The sequence below is a fragment of the Chlamydotis macqueenii genome, chromosome 19, assembly GCF_036417535.1.
Source record: "Chlamydotis macqueenii isolate bChlMac1 chromosome 19, bChlMac1.mat, whole genome shotgun sequence".
Classification (NCBI taxonomy): Eukaryota; Metazoa; Chordata; class Aves; order Otidiformes; family Otididae; genus Chlamydotis; species Chlamydotis macqueenii.
This window is the reverse complement of record NC_141574.1, coordinates 5071534-5094540: the sequence shown is the minus strand read 5'-3', so window position 1 is coordinate 5094540 and position 23007 is coordinate 5071534. Positions and strand designations below refer to the sequence as shown.

The 23007-nt window shown below is 41.1% G+C and overlaps 1 protein-coding gene across 1 annotated transcript in view; it reads left to right on the top strand.

The window, feature by feature from the left end:
* The window catches only part of SPECC1 (sperm antigen with calponin homology and coiled-coil domains 1), a 96178-nt gene that overhangs the window by 130 nt on the left and 73041 nt on the right, over nucleotides 1-23007 (top strand). The window contains exon 2 of the mRNA XM_086762878.1: nucleotides 20387-20559. Within this exon, the coding sequence (XP_086619004.1) occupies nucleotides 20413-20559 (147 nt within the window). The 5' untranslated portion in view covers nucleotides 20387-20412. The remainder of the gene's footprint in view (nucleotides 1-20386; nucleotides 20560-23007) is intronic.

Genomic DNA, 23007 nt, shown 5'->3' with positions numbered 1-23007 from the left:
GACCGCGTCCCTCTGCCCTGGCTGAGGTGCGGGCGGGGGGCGGGAAGCTCTGAGGTGTCGCGGCGCCGTTCCCGTTCCCCCCCCCCTCCTCCCCGACTGGCCGGGGGCTGCGCGGGTGTCTGGGGGCAACAGGTCCCGCGGCCGGTTGTCGCTTCTCCCCGTGCGGCCCCTCGAGCGGCGGGGACGCCACCGGAGCGTGCTCAGCTGAGGGCAGCGGGTCCGGGCGGGCACCGGGGCGGGCAGCGAGCCCCGGCGGCCGCGGTCGTTGCCGCTGCGGAGACCGACTCCCGCCGAGGCCCCTGCCCCACGGAGCGGGGGGTCCGCGCTGTGGGCACCTGTGGGGAGGCCGGAGCCCGGGATTTACCCCAGGAGCCTTCAAGCGTCGTCTGAGGTGAGAGCTGAAGAGCCTCGTGGCTCAGAAAAAGATATTTCTGCTCTCCGCCGCTTTCCACGGGCGAGGTGGAAGCGGCAGCGCGTCAGGCCGTCTCCCAGAGCCTTTCCGAGGAAAAGCCTGGCCGCCTCTGGCGTAAAGCGGCAGTTTTACTTCAGGGCCTGCGTGCCTCAAAAGGGCTTGGAGAATAACCAAAATCTGGCTTTCTGTCACAAAATGCAAACTTAGCTCACGTCAAATCGCATAGAAACCCTGTGCTGTTTGGGAACGAGGTGAGAAATGTTGCCGTTTACCCTCAGCAAGCGAGGTGCTGTGAACGTTAAAAATCTCCCGCCTGCTTTGATTATGTTGCATTTTGCTTGGCCTGTTTTACTTTCTTGTTCTTGTGGACTAGAACCAGTTTTCTGTTCAGCTTGGCACAAGTGAAGACAGGAATGCCTTGAAAAATAGCGTTCTTGACTTCTTTTTTGATATTTTTCTATTTTAATTTTCAAAGTTACCCATAGATTTTTAAATCCCTGAGAAATAGCTGTGATGGTTTCAATAGGAGGCGTCGAAGTAGTGTATTTCAGGAATGGAAAATCATTAAAAGATTTAATAATCCTTTTTAAACACTGCATTAAGAATGAAGTCTTCCAGATACTCTGAAACACAACTCTTTAGATATCCCAAAGTAATCAATTTTCTTTCTTTCTTTATCCTTTGCTCTTTGTCTTGCTTATGTTTTACTTTAGGACTGGACAGGTAAGTTCAAATAACAATTTAAATTGATGCTTTTACCACTTCAAATATTTCATTACACGAAGTTCGTTTTCAGCAACTTTCCTCTTAAATTCCACTGCCCTCTACTGGCTGCAGCAACAGGGTCCAGCTGCCCCGTGCTCTTCCCTCTCCACTCTTTTATTTTTTAACTTTTTTTTTTTTGCTTGTTTGAGGTTTTTTCCTTTTTTTTTTTTTTTTTTAAAGGTCAGAAGCCATTGAAAAGCATGCTGTTAAAATCCAGTAAAACAGTATCTTTGCAAGGTAGAGAAGGTTGCTGGCAGGATGATCTCCCTAAGGAGCCCTGAACTTTAGATTTCAATCTTCTCCTTGATCCAAAATAACCTAGTTGGGCTGATCTTGAAGTCACACGGCAAAGCCTATTTTCCAAAGGCACAAAGGGAAAAAGAGATGTGTTGGATTTAGCATCTGAGCACTGAGAGTTTACATGTATAGCTGGAATATTGTTTAGACTTTTTCTCTGTTCCCAGTTTTGGAGAAAATAATGGGTTACCATTTGTTTTTAAATGTAATATTTTTGTAAATATAATTATATAAAATACTTATATTCATATGTGAATATATATGTTATGTTTCCCTCCTTAGGTGTTTAAACAGTTTTCTCCTTTTCCCATTCATGCTGCTCCATGTTCTACATATGAACACATACGTGTCCTTGAATATTTGGAGAATCTCATCTGCCTGAAGAGACTTTTCATATGAGTGAAATCAGATGGAGGATTAAGGCTTAGAGAGAGAATCTGAGAGTTCAACACATCTTTGATAAGTTGTTCAAATGAAACTTTCAGCTGTTTGTTTTTTATTAAGCTGTAAACCTTCATTATTGCAGATGTGTGTAGCCAATGCAGTGGATCCTCTTCCTTCCCAGGCTCAGCTGTGCCTGAAATCACACTTTCATCTTGGAGTTTAGTCAAGTACAGCATAAGACTTAAGTTATTTTTAACCTTGCCTAGGCCCAGATGAAAGATTTTTGTTTTGTGCAAGTGTACTTCTTTCCTGTGCGATGACAGCCTTAGGTGCAGATGATCAGGAGTTTTATTCTACAGCCTGCGACAGACCCGATGCTGCAGCGGGCTCAGTGTCTGTTTCAGCAGAGGGCAGCATATGGGGATATTAAATAATTGCGTTTCAGTTGACCTTTACAGTGACTCAGTCTTTCCCACACTTCAGTATTCTCCAGGCAGGATAAACTTTGGAAATAATGGGGGTTTTTGTCTGAAATTCTGTTTTGCATATGCCTCTTGGTTGTAGAGCTCCCAGGTTTTGAATAGGCCTTGGCTGTCATTTTTGGCATTGCTGTTTAAAAAAAAAAAAAAATTAATGGTACTCAACATTATTTTGTAAAACTGCCAGTTCTGGAGTCTTTTCTGAACTCATCTAGCTGCACAGGCAGTGGCTGAAGGTGGGAGTCAGTAATAATTAGATTAAATCAATTCTTTTTCACTCATGCCTACCTGTTTGCACCTTTTTTTCCCTTACCAGAACCATGATGATCTAGGAGAATGAGAGGAAGAGGGGATAAATTAATGGATATTTTAATGAAAAAAGGAGAAGCTTTCAGTCACACCACAAGTAGAAGCAAGTACGGCTGCTTTGCAGTTGGTCACACCGCTGACCTTGCCTCTCATGTAGCAAAGAGGTTTCCAGTGGTGACAAAAGGAAGCGTGCTGGGGCCACATAATTCTGGTAGTACCACATAACGTTTCCATTCTATAGTCTTCTCATCTATATACTCAGTCTGATGCTTTCCTATTTCTCCTCCAGGTTGTGAATGTAGTTTTTTGTTTCTTTATTTAAAAGATTTTTAGGTTTGAAAGGACACTGGAGAAGTAAAGTGCTTTGTAAAATATACCTAAATTTAGTGAAGGAACGTTGCTTTAACTTCTGTACTTCCCTTGGCTTATATGAGTTTAACCAATTTATTTGTTTGAAAGTGCAGTTACTTTTTTTTTCTTCTGAGGCAGTAAGGCTTTTCATGTTGGAGAATACTGTCACTACCACGGCAAACAGCCAAAGTACTGAAAAAACATTAGATTGTTGTTAGGTAGTGGGTATACGGGAGTTAAAACTGAAAAGGCATCCTGACTTGCTGATATTTTTTAAAATTGTTTTTTCTTTAGGTCAATATAAGGTAGACTGTAGAGAGAGAGAGATTTCAATAAAAATCTCCTTTTAGGATCAGCAGACTTGTTCCTTGTGACTCTGTACTGTAACTCAGAGAGAAAGAGCAGGATGTGGGTTTTCAAGATGATTGTTTGATCCTGTCTGCGCTCTTTAACATTTTGTATCTGAGTGTGCATCCTTTTTGAAAGGGAGGTGGTTTCTTTGTGTTTGTCCCACTTCAGCAAGTTACTCTTTCTCCTCTTCCCAACTTCTCCAATATTACACGTACTTCTGTTTTCACCTATGAAATTCGAAATGTACTTGTGTTTGTAACTCATGGTCTAAAAAAAGATCTGTGTAAAGTTTCAGACATCATCATCTCCCAGGGATTTTAGCTGTTGCTATAGAAGCCTGAATTCTCTTTTGAGAGACCTTTCCAATATAAAGGAGTTGATACTGGAGGAAAGTTGTCATGGAAATATGCAGCAAAAAGAGAAAGGAAATCTCAATTTGATGACTGTTACACAGGCTTAGCCAACTTGGTGAAGTGGCTTCATACCTAGAGATCTGATTCTGCAGATTCTCTTCGTTACGTTCCAGCGGACTGGAACACTACAGACTAGAACGGAAAGAAATATATATTTAACACTTAAATCACCAAAGATACCTCCTCAACTCAGTGAGCTTCATGTTTGTCCAGATTCAAGTTTCCTCACTGCATAATAACGTCTAAAAAGCAGTGTGACCCTATTCCTTAGGCTATCCAGCCCTCCCGATGGGGAAGCAAGGTCCCTTTGGAGCGGAGCTGTGGCTGCGTTGCAGGAATGGGGCTCAGCAATTCCCTGGTGTCAGGCGATTGGGGTGGGTGCAGGAAGCAACGTTATCTGCAGCCGCCACCGATGTTTCTTGGTTGGAAGGAACCCTCTCCAGGTGATGTTGGTAGGGCGGGGGATTTCCAGCAGCCTGGTTCTAATGTAGGATGAGCTGTAGCACAGCTTTTTATTATACTTCTGGCAATGACCACTCTGGAAAGATTTATAGAGCTATTGAGATGAGGCTTTCAGAACCGATTTTTAAATGACTAACTAAAAATAGTTTATTCTGCAAGCTTCAGTGCCGTTTCAGATTTGAAGAGAAGGAGCCCTTTGTGTCCAGCTAAATGGTGGTACAAGCAGATCTCTCTATAAATGTCTTGTCCGCTTGCACCATCGCTAAGCCTGGTTGGTTCCCCGGTCTCAAACTTTTTATGTCTCTCTTACTAAAGCCTCCTGATATCTAATAGATGTGATTGAGTGAGCTGCCTTTAAATATCTATTACCAGTGTCACCATGGTAACTGCTGCAAGAGTTTCTTGCTGGGAGAAGGTTTCCAGCTCCGTGAGATACAGCAGGGTAAAATGCTTAGGCTGTTGTTTTCACGGTTTGAACGAGAACATGCGCAGTATCAATGAGGAAAAAATATATTTATTATTTTTAATAACAGTGAATGCTAGTGGTACTGAACAGAGTAAGATTGCTTCTGGAGTCTGTCCTCAGGCCAGGGAACAGAGTTCGGTTACAGGGGCAAGGACAGACCACCTTTTCTGGAAGAGCATACCTTCACCAGCAAGCTCCTGCAGGAACGGGGAAATGTTGTTCTCCTCAACTGAGCCAATGCTTGGCCTTTCTTTTGGTACTGTTAGCAAGGGAACTAGTTAATCCTAATGAAGGGTGCAAAATCATTATATTCCACTTGCTACAGGAGCAAGCAAAGTCACTGAGTGATTCAGTGTGGAGTAGAAAAAACCGAGCTGGCTTACGTGTTCCCCTCTCATTTCTCTGTATTGCCAAACTACATTTAGGCCTTCAGCTGCTGTGTATCAGGCTAGCAGTGTTAGTGGGGCAATATCCAGAGTGACTTTCCTGCTGTCTTGGATTTCCTAATCTTCCCCTTTCCTTCTCTCACATCTGCTTTCGTTCCGAAGTTCTGTTTCTTGGCCAATCAATCTTCCGTTGCTCTGTAATGACAGTTGTTTCTACAGGCCTCTCCACATGACAGGTTGGCTGGTGTCCCTCATGCCAACTCTGTCACCTCTGGGGGTTGTCTTCCTTTTATTTATGGTAAACAGGTCACAAACTCCATAGGATACTTCTTCCTTTTCATGCAGTCTGTTCTTTTGCTTCATTAGCCTTCTATCTTAGTATCTGCTGGAGATTTTAAGTTATCACTTGGCTTTATAGAAACTTGGAAAGCTGAGCACCTATTTCTGCCGCTCTCTCTTGATTAGCTGGTTTTGGCTTTTAGGCCTTTGATCTTTCCGTAAGGGAGGCTTCCCTTCGTGTAACAGACTGTTCAGTGTAGCTGTTCTGTACAAGAAAATGAGAGGCTGAGCTTGAGGAGAGGCGCAATTTGCGTTCACTTTCTGAGTTTGTGTGTGTGGGGACAACTGACATGACAGAGTCGGAGCGAGTGGTACCGTGCATCTCTGATGGAAAGAGTTCTGCCTGTCTGGAGGAGGAGGTCATGCTGGTGAAGCGCTGATATTTGTCCTTGCCTTCCTCATAGGCAACATGATCTGCATACTAAGATTTTTATTTTTTTTTTGCTGGTCTTAATGCCCATAATTGATTTTTAGCTATAATGTTTACTGTGTGCCAAATTTGGACTGCGGGTTTAAATAACTTTCATAAGAAGTCTTGAAAGCATAACCTGGATCTCTGAATGGAGTTTGTTCGCTTTACACCACTGCGTGTTTCTTAACAGTTATTCTGTAACACTGTGGTTAATACTGGGAGGGTCTTAGTGTTTGAGAACTTCATATTTCAGCTGCATGATTAAATTTCTGAAGCGTGCCAAGGTGATTTAAAAGTTTAAGCAGCAGCAACAAACATGTTCGTTCATACAAGCTGTGTGGAAGCAAGGAATTGCTGAACTTCAAATTAGAGTCTCCCTTTCTTAATGGATTTGATTAGGTCACCAAAGCCGAACTTCTGTGCTCCAATTCTGGATGATGATACACGTGCATGTCTTCTGCACAACTGCTGACTTCTTATTCTATATGAGCTAAAATCAATGCACACTGTAGATCCCTACCAGCTCGTGATATTTTGTCCATAATTTAGGTGCCTTTGTTTGCCTACCTGTAAGAGTTACTAAGGTGTAGCAATAACTAGCTGATCTTGTTCAAGTAATCCGTAAAAGATATGGAGAGTTAAGGACAAGACACAAACTCCAAGATATGTGTATATGGGGAATCAAAACCCTTTTTTTTCTTTTTTTCTTTTTTTTTTTTCCTTCTGAAATCCTGATCTACATTAGAGGGCTCGTTCATCTCCTGGGATTTGAACTCCTGGTGCTTCATCGATTTTCTCTGTTAATTTGTCCTAGTTCTTGTTGCTGCTGGGCTCCCCGTGTTGCGCTCTGCATCTAGGCATACCCTGTAGTTCTGCTCCTATTCAGGGGCTGTCAGCAGTTCCAGTGCACGTCCCTCTGAAACGAAGCTAACAACTCCGGTCTTTTATTAGCATCGCCCTGAAATGCACCAAAAAGTTCAAAGTAGCGGGGCATTCCTACACCATCCCGATGGGGCTTTTTAATTCTAAGGCAGCCTCCAGCACACATCTTCTCCAATCCTTAATTTTCCTGCACAGCTCTCCGTTGTCAGTGATCAGCAAAAATTTAATGAAGTGGTTTTCTGCTCAAGGCTCCTTGGAGTTCCTAATGGATACCTGCTGTAATTCCTTTCCTGTTAGGTGATAAAATGCAAGCTTTTCCAGCATGTGATCCCTCTCGGACAATAAGCAAAGGGAGCGAGTAGGGTTGTGCAGTATTTTGCCTGTGTAGGTAGTGAGAACTTGCTGTGCTACTTGAATATGTAATTCTCTATGAATTGTTAATGAATGCGACATAACCTATATATCAGAAAATTAACAGTGAGGAATAATAAAGAATGGAGAATACTCCCTTTCCCCTAAGCCTTCCATTTAATCATTGACATAAATTTCAGTTAGGTAAAAAAGAACACTGAAAGTCTTACCTTCCCCTTTCAGGGAAGAGCACTGAGTACTGTCTTTTTCACTTATTTAGATTTATCTGTATTTTGAGTAGAAGGATGGCTGTGGTAAAGCTAACCTTGGTTTTTTGCTATGCCTCTGATGCCTAAGAAAAGGCAGACATTTGAAAATTGCAAAGAAAAATGAACTTTGGATAAATGTGTGCAAAAGTGATCACAGACTTTTACTTTAAATATATGAAATGCAACGAATATTCCTTCACCACAGAGATTTCCTTCCTCATTTTGCCTTTTTCAGTGGGTTGGCTGTTTTTTGGTAGATAGATGTCTGTTAACTCTTCAGTGTTCTAGTCGGAAATGGCAGAAATGCTGAAAAATGCTGGCGCCTCTTACAGACTCTTATTTCTCAAACAAGCAGTTTCCTAATTCTATTTTTGACTGACTTAGTGGCTGTTCCCTTGGAAATTTTAAAGTTGTTGTCTGGTCTCCTGAAATTTTGGCAATAGACAGCGGAGGAAGCTGTTTTTTCTTGTCTCCTGTAGCACTCTATGTTCCATAAAATATATCTGCCTTTTTTTACAAATTTAATTATTCCAGGCTCTTCCAGGAACAAATTCTCTAGTTGCAGGTCCAAGCTGGTAGCCATGCCACAGGCTGAGCTCCTTGGGTATCGGAGTAGGAATGTGAAACTGTGTAATAGTCTCCTAAGAACGGGGGTGGGGGGGGAATTGAGTTCTCCAAGTCAGCGCATACAGCTTTCATGCACTGGCTGAGCCTTTTTGGCCGCAGTTCCAGGAGTTCACTTTTTGTATCCACCCATTTGATCAGCATCATCTTGTTAACTGAAGAGCAGTTGTTTTTGTCAAAATGAAAAGCGCTGCCCCGTGATTCATTCTGCAGATGTCCAGTAGCTGCTGGAACTTCCTGACATCTGTAGTGGAACTGAGAAAATAAAGACATTTGTATCAGTTATGTACCAAAAGAAAGAAAGCGCGGACTAAATGCTCTCCCGAAGCCATGGCCTGACTCCACTAATACCCACTGTCTGATGCAGGCTTTCCTTTGTAATTACTTTTGGTTTTATAACTCCAGACAGTGGTGTTCCAAGCCTTATAACTGAATTAGAGACTTGCTTTAAAAAGACATTGTTGTTGACATAATAGCCTTGTTTATGGAATCTCCTTTGTAATTAAGGTTGTTGCATGAAAAAAGCAGTTAAATATAGCATAAATATCTGTAAATGCAAAGATATTTTAAATCTTGTTCCTTGTATGTTTTTTTTTTTTTCCTCCACACTCTCTTTTCTGTACATTTGCTTCTCAAATGAGCTGTGCCACTAGAAATTCTGCCCTTTGCCCATTCCATTAAGTTGCATCTCATCCATATTAGTTCTTGTAAAATGGCACGGGCAATGCAGACTGCAACATAAAGCATTGGAATTCCTCAAATGCAGTATTGTAAAGGTGTGCTGATTAGCAGGGTGTGGTTTATTCTCTCACACCTTGTTGCAGAGTGGTGGGAGCTAGTGGATTGAGCAGCATACAAGCAATATGCTCACTGTTATTTTGTCTGTCAACCGAATTTACCATCTGGGTGAGAACCTGGCAGATTCTTCAGAATAGTTTATACCACTGCTTGAAATTGTTTTCTCATCCTGGCTGTGTGAAAGTAATTACGGTTAAGGCCCTGGACAGGCCACAGACTTTCTTTATGATTGTGGCCAACTTGTTTTAGCTGTCTGCTTCTGGGCTCTCTGTTCGTTAAACAGAAAGACAATTTTTCAGTTCGGAAGGTTTTGTGCTGATTAATTCTTTGGTCTAAGTAAAGAGATCAGATAATTATAGCAATAAGTGCTACCAGAAAACCTCTAAACAAGTGTACTGTCTGGTCTTGTTGGGTTTGGGGAAATTGAACGCCACGATTCCAGTCTGTCTACCAAAGCTGAACATGTAAACGCTGTGGCTGTCTCCTCACATCCAAGCATTCTCATTTTTGTGTTTTGTTCAAGTTATATTTATCAAAGCTAAAAATATATTTGTGAGTGAAATATAGTAGCTCATCTCCTCTCCCCACTGCCCTCATTTCGGTTCTTTATTTCTCTTGGCTCATGGATGGGAAAACTGACTGAGCTGACAACGCTGCTCTCCCACTGAGCTCATACGATCTCACCAGCAATGGCAGAGACACAGTGTGCTGCAGCCCAAAAAGTGCATTTGTTTTCTTCAGGCAAAGCAGCTTTTCACCAAGGTGTATGCAACTGATGTTCCTCCCATTTATGAGTTCAGGCTCTGGGGACCTGCAGTCGTTTGTTTCTGAGTCAATACTGTCCGCCCATATCTGTTCAGTTAGGAAGGTGGTCCATAATCAAAGCAGAGGGAGTGACCTGCATCCTCTCCGCCGAGTACCTCAGTGACCTCGTTATCTCTGCATGCATCACTGAATGTAGGGTCGTTTTCCTGGGGAGGAGAGACACCATGCATGTAGATCACAGTATCTACAAGAACTTTGTTAATATGAATGATAGAAAGTACTGCCTTTGTATCCGAGCTGTGAGTAATCTCAAAAAATCCTAATGTTAGACGTACAAAAATAAACAAAGGATGAGTTCAGCCTGTGACCACACAGCCTGTCCTTGGGTACTGAAGAAACTGGCTGGATAGAAGGATTGGTAGTGCAGGTGTTGGTGAACTTAGGATAGCACCTGGCATGATTGGTTGAATGTTTAGGGGCTTACAACTAATAATGTACGCCTGAGACCTGCCAAACATAGACTATCACATGCTAAATTAAGCCATGGCGTGGTCTTTTTCTTCTTCTGATGTTTTAAGATCTGAAGGCAAGAGTTCCCCACTCTTAAGAATATCATGAGAAAGTTGGATCCCAAATCCGTAACCTTCAGAAGGGACTCAGCTTGGATTCAGTCTGGGTCTTAAGGTTTGGTTGCTCTTGGCACATTTACCCTTGGCATAGCATTAGCTTCTTTTAAGCCCCTTTGATGCCTAGAGTAAGGAGTTCCAGAGGGTGCTGTAAGGTTGAGCTATTGAGATTCAGCAGCGCTCTTTAGGCTGATATTGTAGATCTTCCCTGGCTTTATATTATTATGAGACTACTACTGTGGCATCAACGTTGCTTGTATACCAGATTCATGCTGCTGGGAAGGGATTCCACTCTGCAGTTCAGCAGGGAATTCCTGATCTGTATTTACAGTCTGAATGTCTCGGGTCAGAGACATCAGAGTGAACAGCCCCTCTCTGCACAGAGTTGAACAAAAAGCTTAGTTCTAAACACTTTAGGTTTCTGTGTTTGAATTTTAGATCTGGATTTGATTTCTCTTTGCATTCCCTCTGTTTCCTCCAACGTGATACTGTCTCTGCCTGCTTTGACTCCATTAGGACTTCTGGCTCTTTCCTTTCCATTTTCAGAGATTAAATTCTCTTCAGAAAGCTTAAGAAAGAGGAACACTATTGAGCATTGCTTACTTTTGTCCCTTATTTGCTCTCCGCTAAATAAAGAACAGAGTGACACTTATTGGACAGCTCACGGGAAGTCACTCAGGACTGATTCTAGTTACTGCTTGTGTAAAAGCCTCTGTCTTGATGTATCTTCCTTTCCTGCACACACACAGTTCTCCACTTTTTTGAAGCAGTGATGGAGGCAAGGGAAATGTCGTAAGGTGTCCTGGCTGTGATTTGCTGGCACTCTGGGTGAGAGATTATTAGTGTGGAATATAAAAGCTTCTGGAAGCTGCTTCTGTGGTTTCCTCTGAAAACTGCCTTCTTTCTGTGGCCACCTCCTTGCCCTTCCTATGCTGTGCGTACCGCATGTTTTTACTTGATTGGATTGTGCAGACTAGTCTGGGGCTTACGCTCTGCCCAGTGTCCAGTTCTGCTGTTGGGGATGACGGGATACTGAAAGAAACTCTTCGTCTGCTTTACAGATTGAAGCATCTCAGTGTTTTGGAGGTGGGATACCAATGGCTTTCTTGCAGAAATCCTCCTTGCTTTGATGAAAGTGTAATATTTCTCATTTTTCTGAGTAAGCAAGTGTGCGTGTGTGTGTGTGCTGAATGCCAAAGTGCTGGTGAAGCCGGCTTGCTTCCGTATGTGAATCATTTCTCAAGCAGCTCTCTGTGTCTCACTGAAATGTGGTTTTCCTCTCAGGGAAGCACTCGAGCCCTGAATTTTCAGTCTGGCTTGCACATGCTGTCAGAAGCTAGTGGGAGACAGTTTTCTTTTTAATGCAGAAAAGAGGACAAGCATTCACCGTAAGTATTTTAATACCTTTTATTTTTTGAGGTGGGAACTGTATTATCTCTGGAAGGGTTCTAGGAATGTGTTCTTAGAGTGAATGGACCTGCTTTGCTCAACACACTTTTTTTTTTTTTTTTTTTTTTCTATGATCTCACTCTAAAATGAAATTGCATGAAACAAAATATGTATGGTGCAAACAAATCTTCATGAGGTGAAAATGAGCTGGAGGTGGTCTAAAAGCCATTACAACAAAAAAATTCCCACCACATGAGCCTAAGAGAGCTGGCTACTGTATTTTTCTTCTGCTCAGCTACAGAGATTTAGTGACAGAAGGGCTGAAGCTGTTTCTGTGGCTGTTTCTGCTTTCTTCTCAGGCAATTTAAGGTTGTGCTCCAACAGTTCAATGAAGCAGGAGCACAAGCAGACTTCCCTCTGCCACTGCATGTTCACCTAGCCCGGTCAAGAAAGGGCAGAAAGGAGCAGGCTGCTAAGCCAATAGGTCTGGCAGCTAATGTTTCTGCAGGGGATCAGTGAAAGCATTGGGGAGCACGCCAGGCGGGTCCCCTCTTACAACACTGCAGCAAAGAGCTGCTCAGATTCTCAGCAGGACCCTTTAATTATAGCAGTTTAGCTGTTGTCCTTAAAATTGTACTGTGGACTGAGCTTGATCATAACAACAATAGTAATAATAATAGCATTTGTATAGCATGTAATACGGCAAAGTTGTAGAGATGTTAATTAAGTCCTGTATGTGTAGCAGTGAAGGATTACTGGTAGAACTGGTTTGAAAACAGAGATTCTCTACCCCTTTCTCTTGTACACAGTCTGAGTTCTTCTAGATGTCCCCTACTAAGCCCTTCTGTTGTGCCTCCAACAGGGACTGTTTTGCATGTTCCTCTTCTACCCTTTCTAAATTATGAAGTGCTCTCTGCCCCTCTAACCTCAGCAGGAGAGAAGTTATTTGATTTGCTGAAATAGTGTTCTTTGTCTGCACAATTTGACAGATAATTAACGCAAGAATACCTCATCCTAACATGCCCGTGTGTATATACTCCCCCTTCCCTTTATAGTTCAGTTCTGAAACAATTTAATTTCATTATATAGCCCACCAAGGTGGGTCTTTCAGTCTATCAGTGATCCTCTAAGTAACAGTTGTAAACTGTTGATACTGTTGCCTAAATCTGTTCTGTTCCTGTTTGGTATGAATATTTTTAAAATGCAGAAGTCCTCTAGTTTCTCTTGCAGTTTTGGAGTTATGTCCTCATCTTGGCAAAGAACCTTTTCTGTTAGAAGTTTATACTGTCACTCAAACGTTCAGCAGTTCCCAGGTTATTAACTTCAGTAGGTGGTCTGTTCTGCACTTTAATGGAGGATAAGTATCACCTTGAGGGATAGCTTCCAGATCTCAATTACTTCTCTGCCTTGTGATGGATGGAAAATGGGAATCGGGGAAACATCCCAGCATGTGGCAGTCTGGAGCTGCTCACTTACGCACTGTGACAGGTGTTGATTTATCTCATTTTTACTTTTTGTCTGTGGGGTTCCTTTCCAAGGGACAAGAATGAGTCTGTCTTCATAAATATGCTCTTTAGTGAACAATTATGATGCTGTTTTTATAAGTGGAAAAACTAAGGCAGAGAAAGATTATATGGCTGAGGCAGTACAATAAATTTGTGCTGGGGCTGAGGATAGAATCGAGTGGAATCCCCGGCCAGCACATTGACTATGATATCACCCCTCTGTGCTTTGAGGGGACAGGGAACCCGCCAGTCTGTGTGCGTGTCTCGGTCAGGATTGCCGTGTAGCCACATGCTATGCATCTGTCTGCCTTTCCAAAAAACATGACCGATCCTTCTCTTTTCTGTAACTACCCACCATGCTACAGAAAAATGTAGTGACAGGTAATTATCAGGCAAACCACTTGTAACTATTCTTAGTATCTTTAGCAATTATATAGCTCTTGCTCTGTCTAAAACGAAACCTTTTTTTCTGCCTTCTTGTGGGCTGGCAAAACATGAAGTGTTAACCCTGTGTGTCATTTGCTTTGTGCTGTATTCACTGGGACAGTAGTTCAGAGAACCTGGATTAATGAGCAGTAGCTACCTTGAAATGGTTCTAAAACTTTTTTTCTCAACCTGCAATATACTGAACATAAATTAAACCCATCTATTCAGGGCAGAGTCATCTTGTGGAAAGACCAGAGTGACCTAATTCTTTGTGATTACAACATGGTTGTAACTTCAAAAAGGAAACTTGGAATCAATGCGTCATTTCTACCCTTCCTGAATCTTTCCTTTGATTTCTGTCTCCAAAGGGCAGATGTTTGCACTATGTAAAGCCATATACTTTCCCTGCTTGTTGTATATTGAAGTAATGAGGGATCTACAACTTATAAAAATGCATTCTCCAAATTCTATAGTGTGGAATCACTTCCTAGATGTAGCTTTGGTGTGTCTTGATAAAATTGGGAATTTATTGTGTAACCTCTCTGTATGCATTCCACCACTACACGCTTTCATATATGCTCTCCCGGTATGATAACGTGCTGCCCCTGCCTGCCTGTCTCCCTACAAATGCATGTTGCCACCCTGCCCTGTTGATTATGTCTTTTTCCTTGCGTGTATCCATCAGTAATGTGATGAACGTGATTCAGAATTGCTGCTTTTAAGTCTACATCTCTGCTCTGGAGTTATGGAAAGATCATAGCAATCTTTTGTCCTTTCAACCTTACCAAGACAATGCATCTTCTTAAACCAGAGAAGCATAGTGGGTTGTTGACTGATTGCCGTGGCACAGTTGTGCTTCGTGGCTTCTTCAGGTGTCGCACCAGCCAGCTGGTAGTTATCGCTGTCCTTCTGGGGGGCTAATGAGCAAAAAGGTACAGGTAGGTTGGGCTTTTTGTTTTCTTATCCCCATGCTGTTTGTAAGATTAGGGGTCGTAGGGAGGTAGCATAGTTTCTCTTCTGAGATGTGTAGTGGTGACTGGTTAGATAATCAGTGGGAGGAGGAGATGATTGCATATCCATGTACAAACAGTGTAATTTAAATTACCGGAGGAGCATGTTCCCAGTTATTTCAAAGTACAGCTTTGGCTTGATTTTCAAGCATCAGTCACTGTCCTGGCTGACAGTTCTGGGTATTTTATCTAGAGAAGTAGCAAAGGTGTCTGTATCTTCCTGTCTTACAAATGGCCAGTAGTATGGAACAAGGACAAGAGAAATGCAGTTAAATAAACCCCGTGTCCATAGCACACGTGATCTTGTTATAACTTCTGCATTTTTTCATGGCATCTAACTAAGTATAAAAGATTTACAAATCCAAAACTCCATGGAGAATTTCTGTGGAGAAGGGTGGGCAGAAGGTTTTGCGCTGCTCTCATCTGTCCATGCCTGGAAAAGTCATCAATGACTCTTAACGGTTGCTGTGGGAAGAGGATTTTTTTTTTTTTTTTTTTTTTTTGAGCAATGTTGAGACAGAGTTTTGCAGTTACTGACCTGGACTCTGGCAGTATTGTCGGGATGGTTTCGGAAGCTGAGTTGATGGCCAGAAACCTGTCATTTGTGGCTGGCTGGAACTGTCCTCACCTAGGCCATTTCTGAGGTAGTTTAGACATCCTTGTAACCATTCTATATATTTGTGTACTGGTTATTAAATATCCATTGTAGAGAATTATGGAAAATACACTAAGGAAATAAGCAAGAAACCTCATAACACACAAATGTGAGATTGTCTTGATACAGCTCCATAGCTGTATGTACATTTTTCTCCACTCTTGAAAGTTAAAAAAGAAATAATAATAATATTAAAACCACCTTTGCTTGAGGCATGCATAAAACTAGCAGAATTTGCCCTGCTGTAACATGCAGTCTGGACATGAACACTTCCAAGTGATGTCTTGTCTCCTGGTACTTTACCAAAAAACATGAAAATTCAGCTGCAAATGAGACTGGAAAGCAGGTCTTCTGAGGTAGCCCAGAGGAAACTGCTGCTCAGTGCTTGGGGTCAGCTTTATAATTGATTCTCTTGCTTTGGCCAGCAAAAGCAAGAAGAGGCTTAGAGATGAGGTTTTGGGAAATGGGTGTATCTTGTCTGTTCCTTTGAGTTGTGTTTGGGTGGAAGATGATGGTCTGGCTTTTGATTTATTTTTTTAAATTTTTTTTTTAATGTGGTGCTTAATCCGATTCTAATGAAAGCTAAGTTTTGTACCAGCAAAAATCCAGCAAGTGTCTCCACTTGGAAGAGTAATGGAAAGCGGTTGCACCGAGATAGCCTCAAAGACACTAAAACCAAGGTAACAGAGACTAGAGAAAAGAGGACAGATGTGTTAGGTACAGAAATATTACACACCGAGCTGAAAGGAGCAGATGCCGAAGGAAAGCTGCTCGAGATGACCAAAAGCGAGTAAACTGTTTGCAATTGTTAGCCTGGTCTTATTTCCAAATATATTTTTATCTGTGCCATCTATCTCCAAGTTACCAATTGGACTACCAGCGTCCCTGGTTTGTGACCGTTGCTCGATTCCTGATATCAGCCCAGAAATCGAGATGAGCCATATGGAAGCATCTGTTATGCTTAAAAACCGTTGTTTAAAGTGAATTGATGTGAGAGGCAGAAAAAAATTCTACTTTAGCCCAGCTGGCTATCCTACCATATAGCTTCCTACACGCTGCTAGAAAATGCTTTACAGTTTACTGAACTTGTTAGATATTTCTATGTTCCAGTTGCTAGTTTGTCTGAAAATAGCAGAGATTGATTAGTTTGGAAAGAAAACAGTGTAAGCATGATGCAAATTTTGCATGCTAAAAAAAAAAAGTGCTTTGATTTCATGAGAATGTGTAATAAAGGTTCTGGAATAGTCTGACCTTTTGATGTAATGAAAAGTAACTGAATTACAGGAGAATGGCACTGCGGACTGTGGATTTTAACCCACCAGAGTCACAGACTTCTGTCCTTTGAGAGTCCTACCTGCGAAGTGGGTACTTCTGACCTCGTTTTTCAGAAATGCTGGGCATTCACAGGTCTCAATGAACCTCCCATCTGGTACATTACTCTCCAGATGTAGTAATGAGTTTTCATAATTCTTTGTCATTCATTTTCCCAGAGCAACTTGAATGACTCTGCTTTAATTTGACTGTCCTGTTGAGCGAGTAGCGTTACACGCAGGCATGAGCACCAGAACCTAAATTGTGTAAAGCATGTGGGGTACGGATAATTTGTATCTCTAGCCCCTCAAGAGGGATTTTCCCATGTAATTTCCTTTCTGCAGATATGCTAATAATTTTTATTTACTTGATAGTATAACTGTTAGGTTTCTTGACTGTGAAATAACATTGCTTGCCATCACTCAGACCAACCTATCCGTTCTTTTTTTTTTTTTTAGTTATTCAAATAGCCTCTAATAGTCAGCAGAATGTGTTTGCTAGAGTTTGTTCTACAGGACTGGTGCATTTACTCCTTTGATGGACAGCCAAGCCTTAAGATCCAAGAGACCTAGCGTTGCTTTTGCTGATGCTGACTGCCTGTGAGAGTTAGGATAAATTCTTAATCCTGTTTTTCTAGCCATAAAATGGGAATAATTCTAGGCTGGTTCTAAGACTTTTATTAATAAATGCATGTGGACTGACTAATAAAGAAATGTCTAAGTTCTCGATCTTTAATAAAACAGTCCACCTTACTTGAAATTTTACTGTCTTTCTGCTGTAAAACTTCTGCCAACTGCCAAAATAGTCCACATCAAAATTCTCCAAATACCCTTTTAAAACACCAGTGAGAAAGGATGAACTATATAGCATGGCCTGAATTTTTAAAGACTGCTGCCCTCAGGGAATTCTGAGGATTACTGAGAGAAAAATCTCTGTCAGGACCAGCTTTACATTTTTGTACACCCTTTGATTATCCCATTTGCAGCCCCTGTTTCAGAGGACAGGGGTATGCAGACACAGCACTTTTGAGTGTAAAAGATTTTAAAAACAAACCAAACCCCCAAACCCCTGCAGTTTGGAAGTGACTGGCAATGGAACTGATTTTGCTGCTCTGAAGCAACATTTATTTCAGCATGGACCTCCTTCTTATCTTCAGTTTCTACATGTTTTTAGAGTACAGCTCCAAGCAGGGCATGCTACAGGGGTTTCATTGTGGCCCACCAGTGACTTGCTGTGACTTTGAGCCTTTTGATGGTGGCATTCTGTTTGCTTCCTAAGTAAAGTTCCCTGTGAAATGTTAAGAAAGAAATCAAAAATAAAATCCTAGAACTCCAGGCGCTGCTTAAAGTGAGTCATCTTCCAGGACAGTAAGCAGAAAGGTGTCTCATCTGAAACGTATTGAGACATAATTGGAAGTATTTTTGTTTAGTGTTTCTCCTGAAGCAGTACTTCCAGTAATTCAAATGTTTGTCGCCTACCTAGGAATAAAAGTAGCTTAAGATGTGTTCAACTTGGCTTTATTCTTAGAAGTACATACAGGACTTGTGGATACTGGGGTCCCACTTCAGAGACTGAGATCTTTATCTACAGCGCAAACTCAGGTTAGCCAAATACATGAGAAGCCTTACCTCTGTCTTTTATAAATGCCGATTCTGATATAAATAAATGAAAAAATAATAAATTCTAATAAATCCAAATATACTCTTCTCAATTCTAGTTTCTTCTGCTTGGCTTAGTAAAATATTAAATCCACATGGCACATAATTCAGCTATCATTAAATGAAAAAGCCAGTTTGCCTCAGGCTACTGGCTGGATTTCTTGATTTGTGGTTTTCTGTTTGGTTAGTTTTTTTAAGTACCTCATCCTTTTACGTCTAATGAGCATATACTCCACTGCTACTTTAAAATGCCGTGAATGAGTCAAAATTAAATTGTTTAGGATATCAGGAAAGCATCTGTGCAGCTTAAGGCAGGAAAGAGATACAGTTATGAAGAAATCCAGAGGATATAATAAAGCAAAATGCATGTGCAGCCACTGGAGCTACAAAATTCAAAATCTGCATAATTTGGAGATCTAATCAGGAAGATAGTTTGCATGTGTAGTTGCTTGTTCCCCCATATAAATACAGTGAACAGGATACCCATTAAAAATAGCTTATGAAATAATGTAAAGCACCAAAGCTCGCTGAGGTAGATCATGAACTGTGGGAGTGCTAAACATTGTTATTTATTGTAGTATAGCTTACATATCTGTCAGTGCTTTAAAAAAGGAGCCAAGTGATCAGCATAATAATCAAAGACTACTCTGCTTTCTCCTCTAATGAGATCAGTTGATGGCTCCACACTGTATGTGTTAAGAATTTTAATGGAGTAATGACTATACTTAGTAATATTAACTACTAACTTATTTATTTATTTAGGAGCTGTGGAGAAAGTAGACAGCCCTCCCTGTAAGAGGCACCAAGGACAAATAGAGGAAATGTCACTTGCTAGTTTTGTTCTCTGTAAGACAGCAGCAGAGCTCTTGACATTCCCTTCCGCCTCTGTGCAGTGAAATGCTCCTTAAATAGACCACGGTGGCACCTGGAAGGTGCTGTCAGTGTCAGATATGACTTGGCCCCAGACAGAACGATTTCCCATGAGTTCAGTGAGTGTTCTTATTCGTGAATGTGAAATAAAGTATAAAGCAAATGAAGAGATGTAAGGTGTGACCTAAGCCCTTGTACTGACTCAGCCAGGAATAAATTGTTTCAGCATCTCTCCAAGGTTTGCTGTCCAAGATCAGGCTGGCCCAGCTGGGCTCCTGTATGGTTAACAGCGTGTGCTACCGCGAGTGCGTTCCCTTAGCCGAGGTGCTCGGCTGGGCTCTCTGCAGCTTCTGGGTACCTGCTTAACACACAAGAAGCGAGTTAGCCTTTGCCTACACAAGGCTGATACGCAGCTACATCCTGTGTCTATTTTAGAAAATGAAGCTGCAGGAGAAAAATGTTGCTCGTACTGAAGAGGGGGAAGGGAGGAGATATCAGGCACTTCCTCCCACTCCCAACTCAGATTGGTGGGACTCTTTTTTTTTTTTTTTATTTTTTTTTTTTTTTTTTAGTCCAACTAATTATGTTATTCTGCTCCTGGTTTGGATTGGGCAATGGCTGGTGAAAATTTATGGCTTTAGAGCAACAACAGTTGAGCTAGCTTAATCTTCAGCTGTCTACCTACTGAGAGAAACAGAGAGTTGTTCTTGTTGGCAGATTAAATTTGTTCAGCTATATCCAAAAAAAGGAATTCACATCTATTTGCTGATTCCTGGCAGGATTTCTTTCTTGTATAAGCTTATCTCTGAGGAATAGTGGATCTGGATTTTTATTTGCAAGGAAGTTGACACTTTTTACTAAGTTTTGTAAATTTTGGTCTTGTGAAATATCTTTTTATCACTGTGGTAACATCAACTGCTGCTTCTCTCGAAGACTCTGATAAGTTAAAGATACCATATTTCCCATACAACTGAGGAAACTTGCTTCTCATGTGACTTTTTAAAACCGAGTATTATTTCAGTTGAAGATGCTGGATCTAACAGTAAGAGAAGTAGTTTTCTTTTTATCACAAGGTTGTCTTAAATTGCTGTGGACTTCAGTGTTCTCAGTTATTCTTTCACGGTGCTTCAGCATTCCCAGATGTTCTGCTGGGGCTGATAGGGGTCTCTGACTTACACAGTCTCAACAAAAGTCAGCGTTCAGTCATGTGGTGTTTGATGTTAGCAGTCAGTATGAAAAATGTAAGTGGCTGCAGCCTGCTCTGAGGGCTTCTCTAGGCTGAGTTTTGATGTGTGTAAGAGAGGGAATAAAGTTTAGCGTGGCCTTTTCGGCCCTTTAAGCTGATGCTAGCTATCTCGTTACTCTCTTTCAGATGATATAAAGACAGTTTATACATATATTTATATTTTTGTTTTCTTTAGGGTCTGTGGAGTTATTTGGGAAGAAAATGAAGAGTACAGCCAGGCCTTGGAGTGCAATGGCAAGGCAAGGAAGTCATGGGGTTGACAGAGGAAAATCGCTTTCCACCACCTCAACAGGAATGAAGACATCCAAGTCCTCAACTTCACTTGCCTTTGAATCTCGGCTCAGCAAGGTACTAACCAGTGGGGACTGTGCAAGCATTATAGCCTTGTTCCAGGATAAAGCTTTCATTTGGTCCTGGAACATTACTACACCTGAGGCTGGGAGTGGGCTTGACCATTGTATTAAGTAGAGGGAGATTTTAATCGTGTTGTGTATTAAACTATTGCACATTTCTGAAAATACTTCGCATGTGAGACATGATATCTGTGTAAGGTATGAGTGGGTTCTCTTACACTTTGTGTGTGAGGGAATTGCCTTAATTTTGAAGTCTGAGAAAAATAAATGGCAAATTCTGAGTTCAACTGATTGTTATACATGTAAAGAAACTGAAAGAGCTTTATTAATAGATTTCCAGAATTCCTAAAAATCCGTGCCTCTCTTTCTTCAAGGCAAAATGTATTTAACAGAAGATATTACTTGCAGTGGAAGAAATGCATTTTATGAATCCTATTTTACTACGCAAATATATTTCAAAAATAGCAGAAACTTCTGTCAAAGTAGTGTTTTTAAGAAAATGGAGTAATACACCTGAAACGGTGCTGCATCTTCACCCTTGCAGCCAGCAAACAAAAATAACCTTGTCATCCACATATGGCCCCAGATACCAGTGATGAAAACAGACCATGGGCTTTCTGGTTATAACTCTTTCCAGTAGTAAAACTTAATAAACAATACGTATCATGGTACAGCATTTTAGTCAAGAGGAGGTCTACATTTCATTAATCATCACAGTTTCTCGAGTGAAGGATTGATTTACTTAACTTTTTTTGTAGACTCCTAGATGCTCTGAGCATCTTACCAATAGGATATTTCATTCTAGTGCTCCAGGCAGGTTATGTTCATCATTGGAGTATGTGCTGTATGGCTGAGGCCAGCATCTCTGAAGGAATGCTACCAAAGAGACTAAACAGGAAATCAGATAAGGTTGATTTGTGTCTGATGTTAAATGTAGAGGGTTTTTTCCTAATTACAGTCATTATCTTCAAATTGTTGATCATCTACAAATGCAAGATCATCAAAGTACTTTCCTTGAAGAAATGGGGTAGAAAAAGGCACCATAGTTGCTGTTGTAAAAGAGGGCTCACTGAAGAAATTACTTTAGAGAGACTGCAAAACTCTTTAAAGGTCAGAAATTCAGGTTGTTCCATTCTGCTCCTAAGAGTGAGTTGACAAAACCTCTGTCAGAAGGCAAAACATTAGCTGTTTGGTATCCTGGAGCAGATCCACACTTCAGTTATTGAGACTCACATGCTCACAGGGTTCGGGAAACCACAGATTCTGAGTCAGAGGAAGAGATGAAAGGGAGAAAGAATTGGAGTTGAGAGACTTCATTTTGCTTAAAGGTTTTACATTCAGGAGTTGCTGAACAGGGAGAGTGTGTTGTGTGCTCTTTTCTTTTAACCTGAGCAGTGGTTTTCAGCCTGTGGTTCATGGATTCCCTGGGTGACTCTGGACATCTTCAAAGGAAGTGGGTTTTGATTTGTGAAAACAGTTAGGTGTCCACAAACTGAAAAGGATTTAAAAAATATTGTTCTAGAGAGACTCTCCATAGCTTTGGTCTTTTAAAATGCTTAAAGTATTTTTCTTGAAATTAATTAGAGGCTGTTATTAGAGGTACACAGGCTGTTATGGAGGCACACAAATGGGAAAGCAGCTGACCAGAGTTCTGCGATAAATTGCTGCTACTTCTTGTTGAAGCAACATAATTTCAGTGTTTCTCCTTGAATCTTACATTCATTGTACTTGTATTGCATGGATTTCTTGAGTACACATTTAGAGTAGACTTGCTTTGACAAGCAAGTCTCTCCCAAAAGAGACCATACAGCAACAATGGTCCTTTACTTTCTCACGTACCATAAAGCAAGTAAATTATATTGATATCTCCTGTTATATATTTTAAAAACACATACTGTGAAATAGTCTGTAAAGCAAACAGATCGCTTTCTTCCAAGCTTATGGAATGTAAAAGTATTAATCTTTAGAATGTTGCAGCTTATCTATTCTGAAAACCTTTTTTTTTTTTCTTTCTACCAGCATTTTTGCTGCAAATGACTTCCTTGGTGGTCAGATGAACAGAATGCTTTCTTGTAAACAGACTTTTCAGTTTCTTTTCTGCTGAGTCCTACAGTCTCTATTAAAACAAATAGTATTAGGTCCTGTTATGAGATCACTGGCCATCTTTGCTCACTGCTTTTCAATAAACAAGGAGGGTAAATAGCTGAATTTGTATCATGTTTAAGATAAGGGATTTCAACTGGTAATTGCATTAGATCTTGCATTGGCTGCTCTTGTGTTTTATTGTGGCAGCCTGAGCTTCTCAACTAAATGATTTTGAGATTTTTGGCTTGGTCTCCAGCATGTTCTTTGTTTGTGTCAGATAACCTAGTTTATGAGGCCACAAAGTTTGGTGACTCCTGTTTGGCAAACACGGGAAGGAACTGGCAGTTGCTTGCTGTTG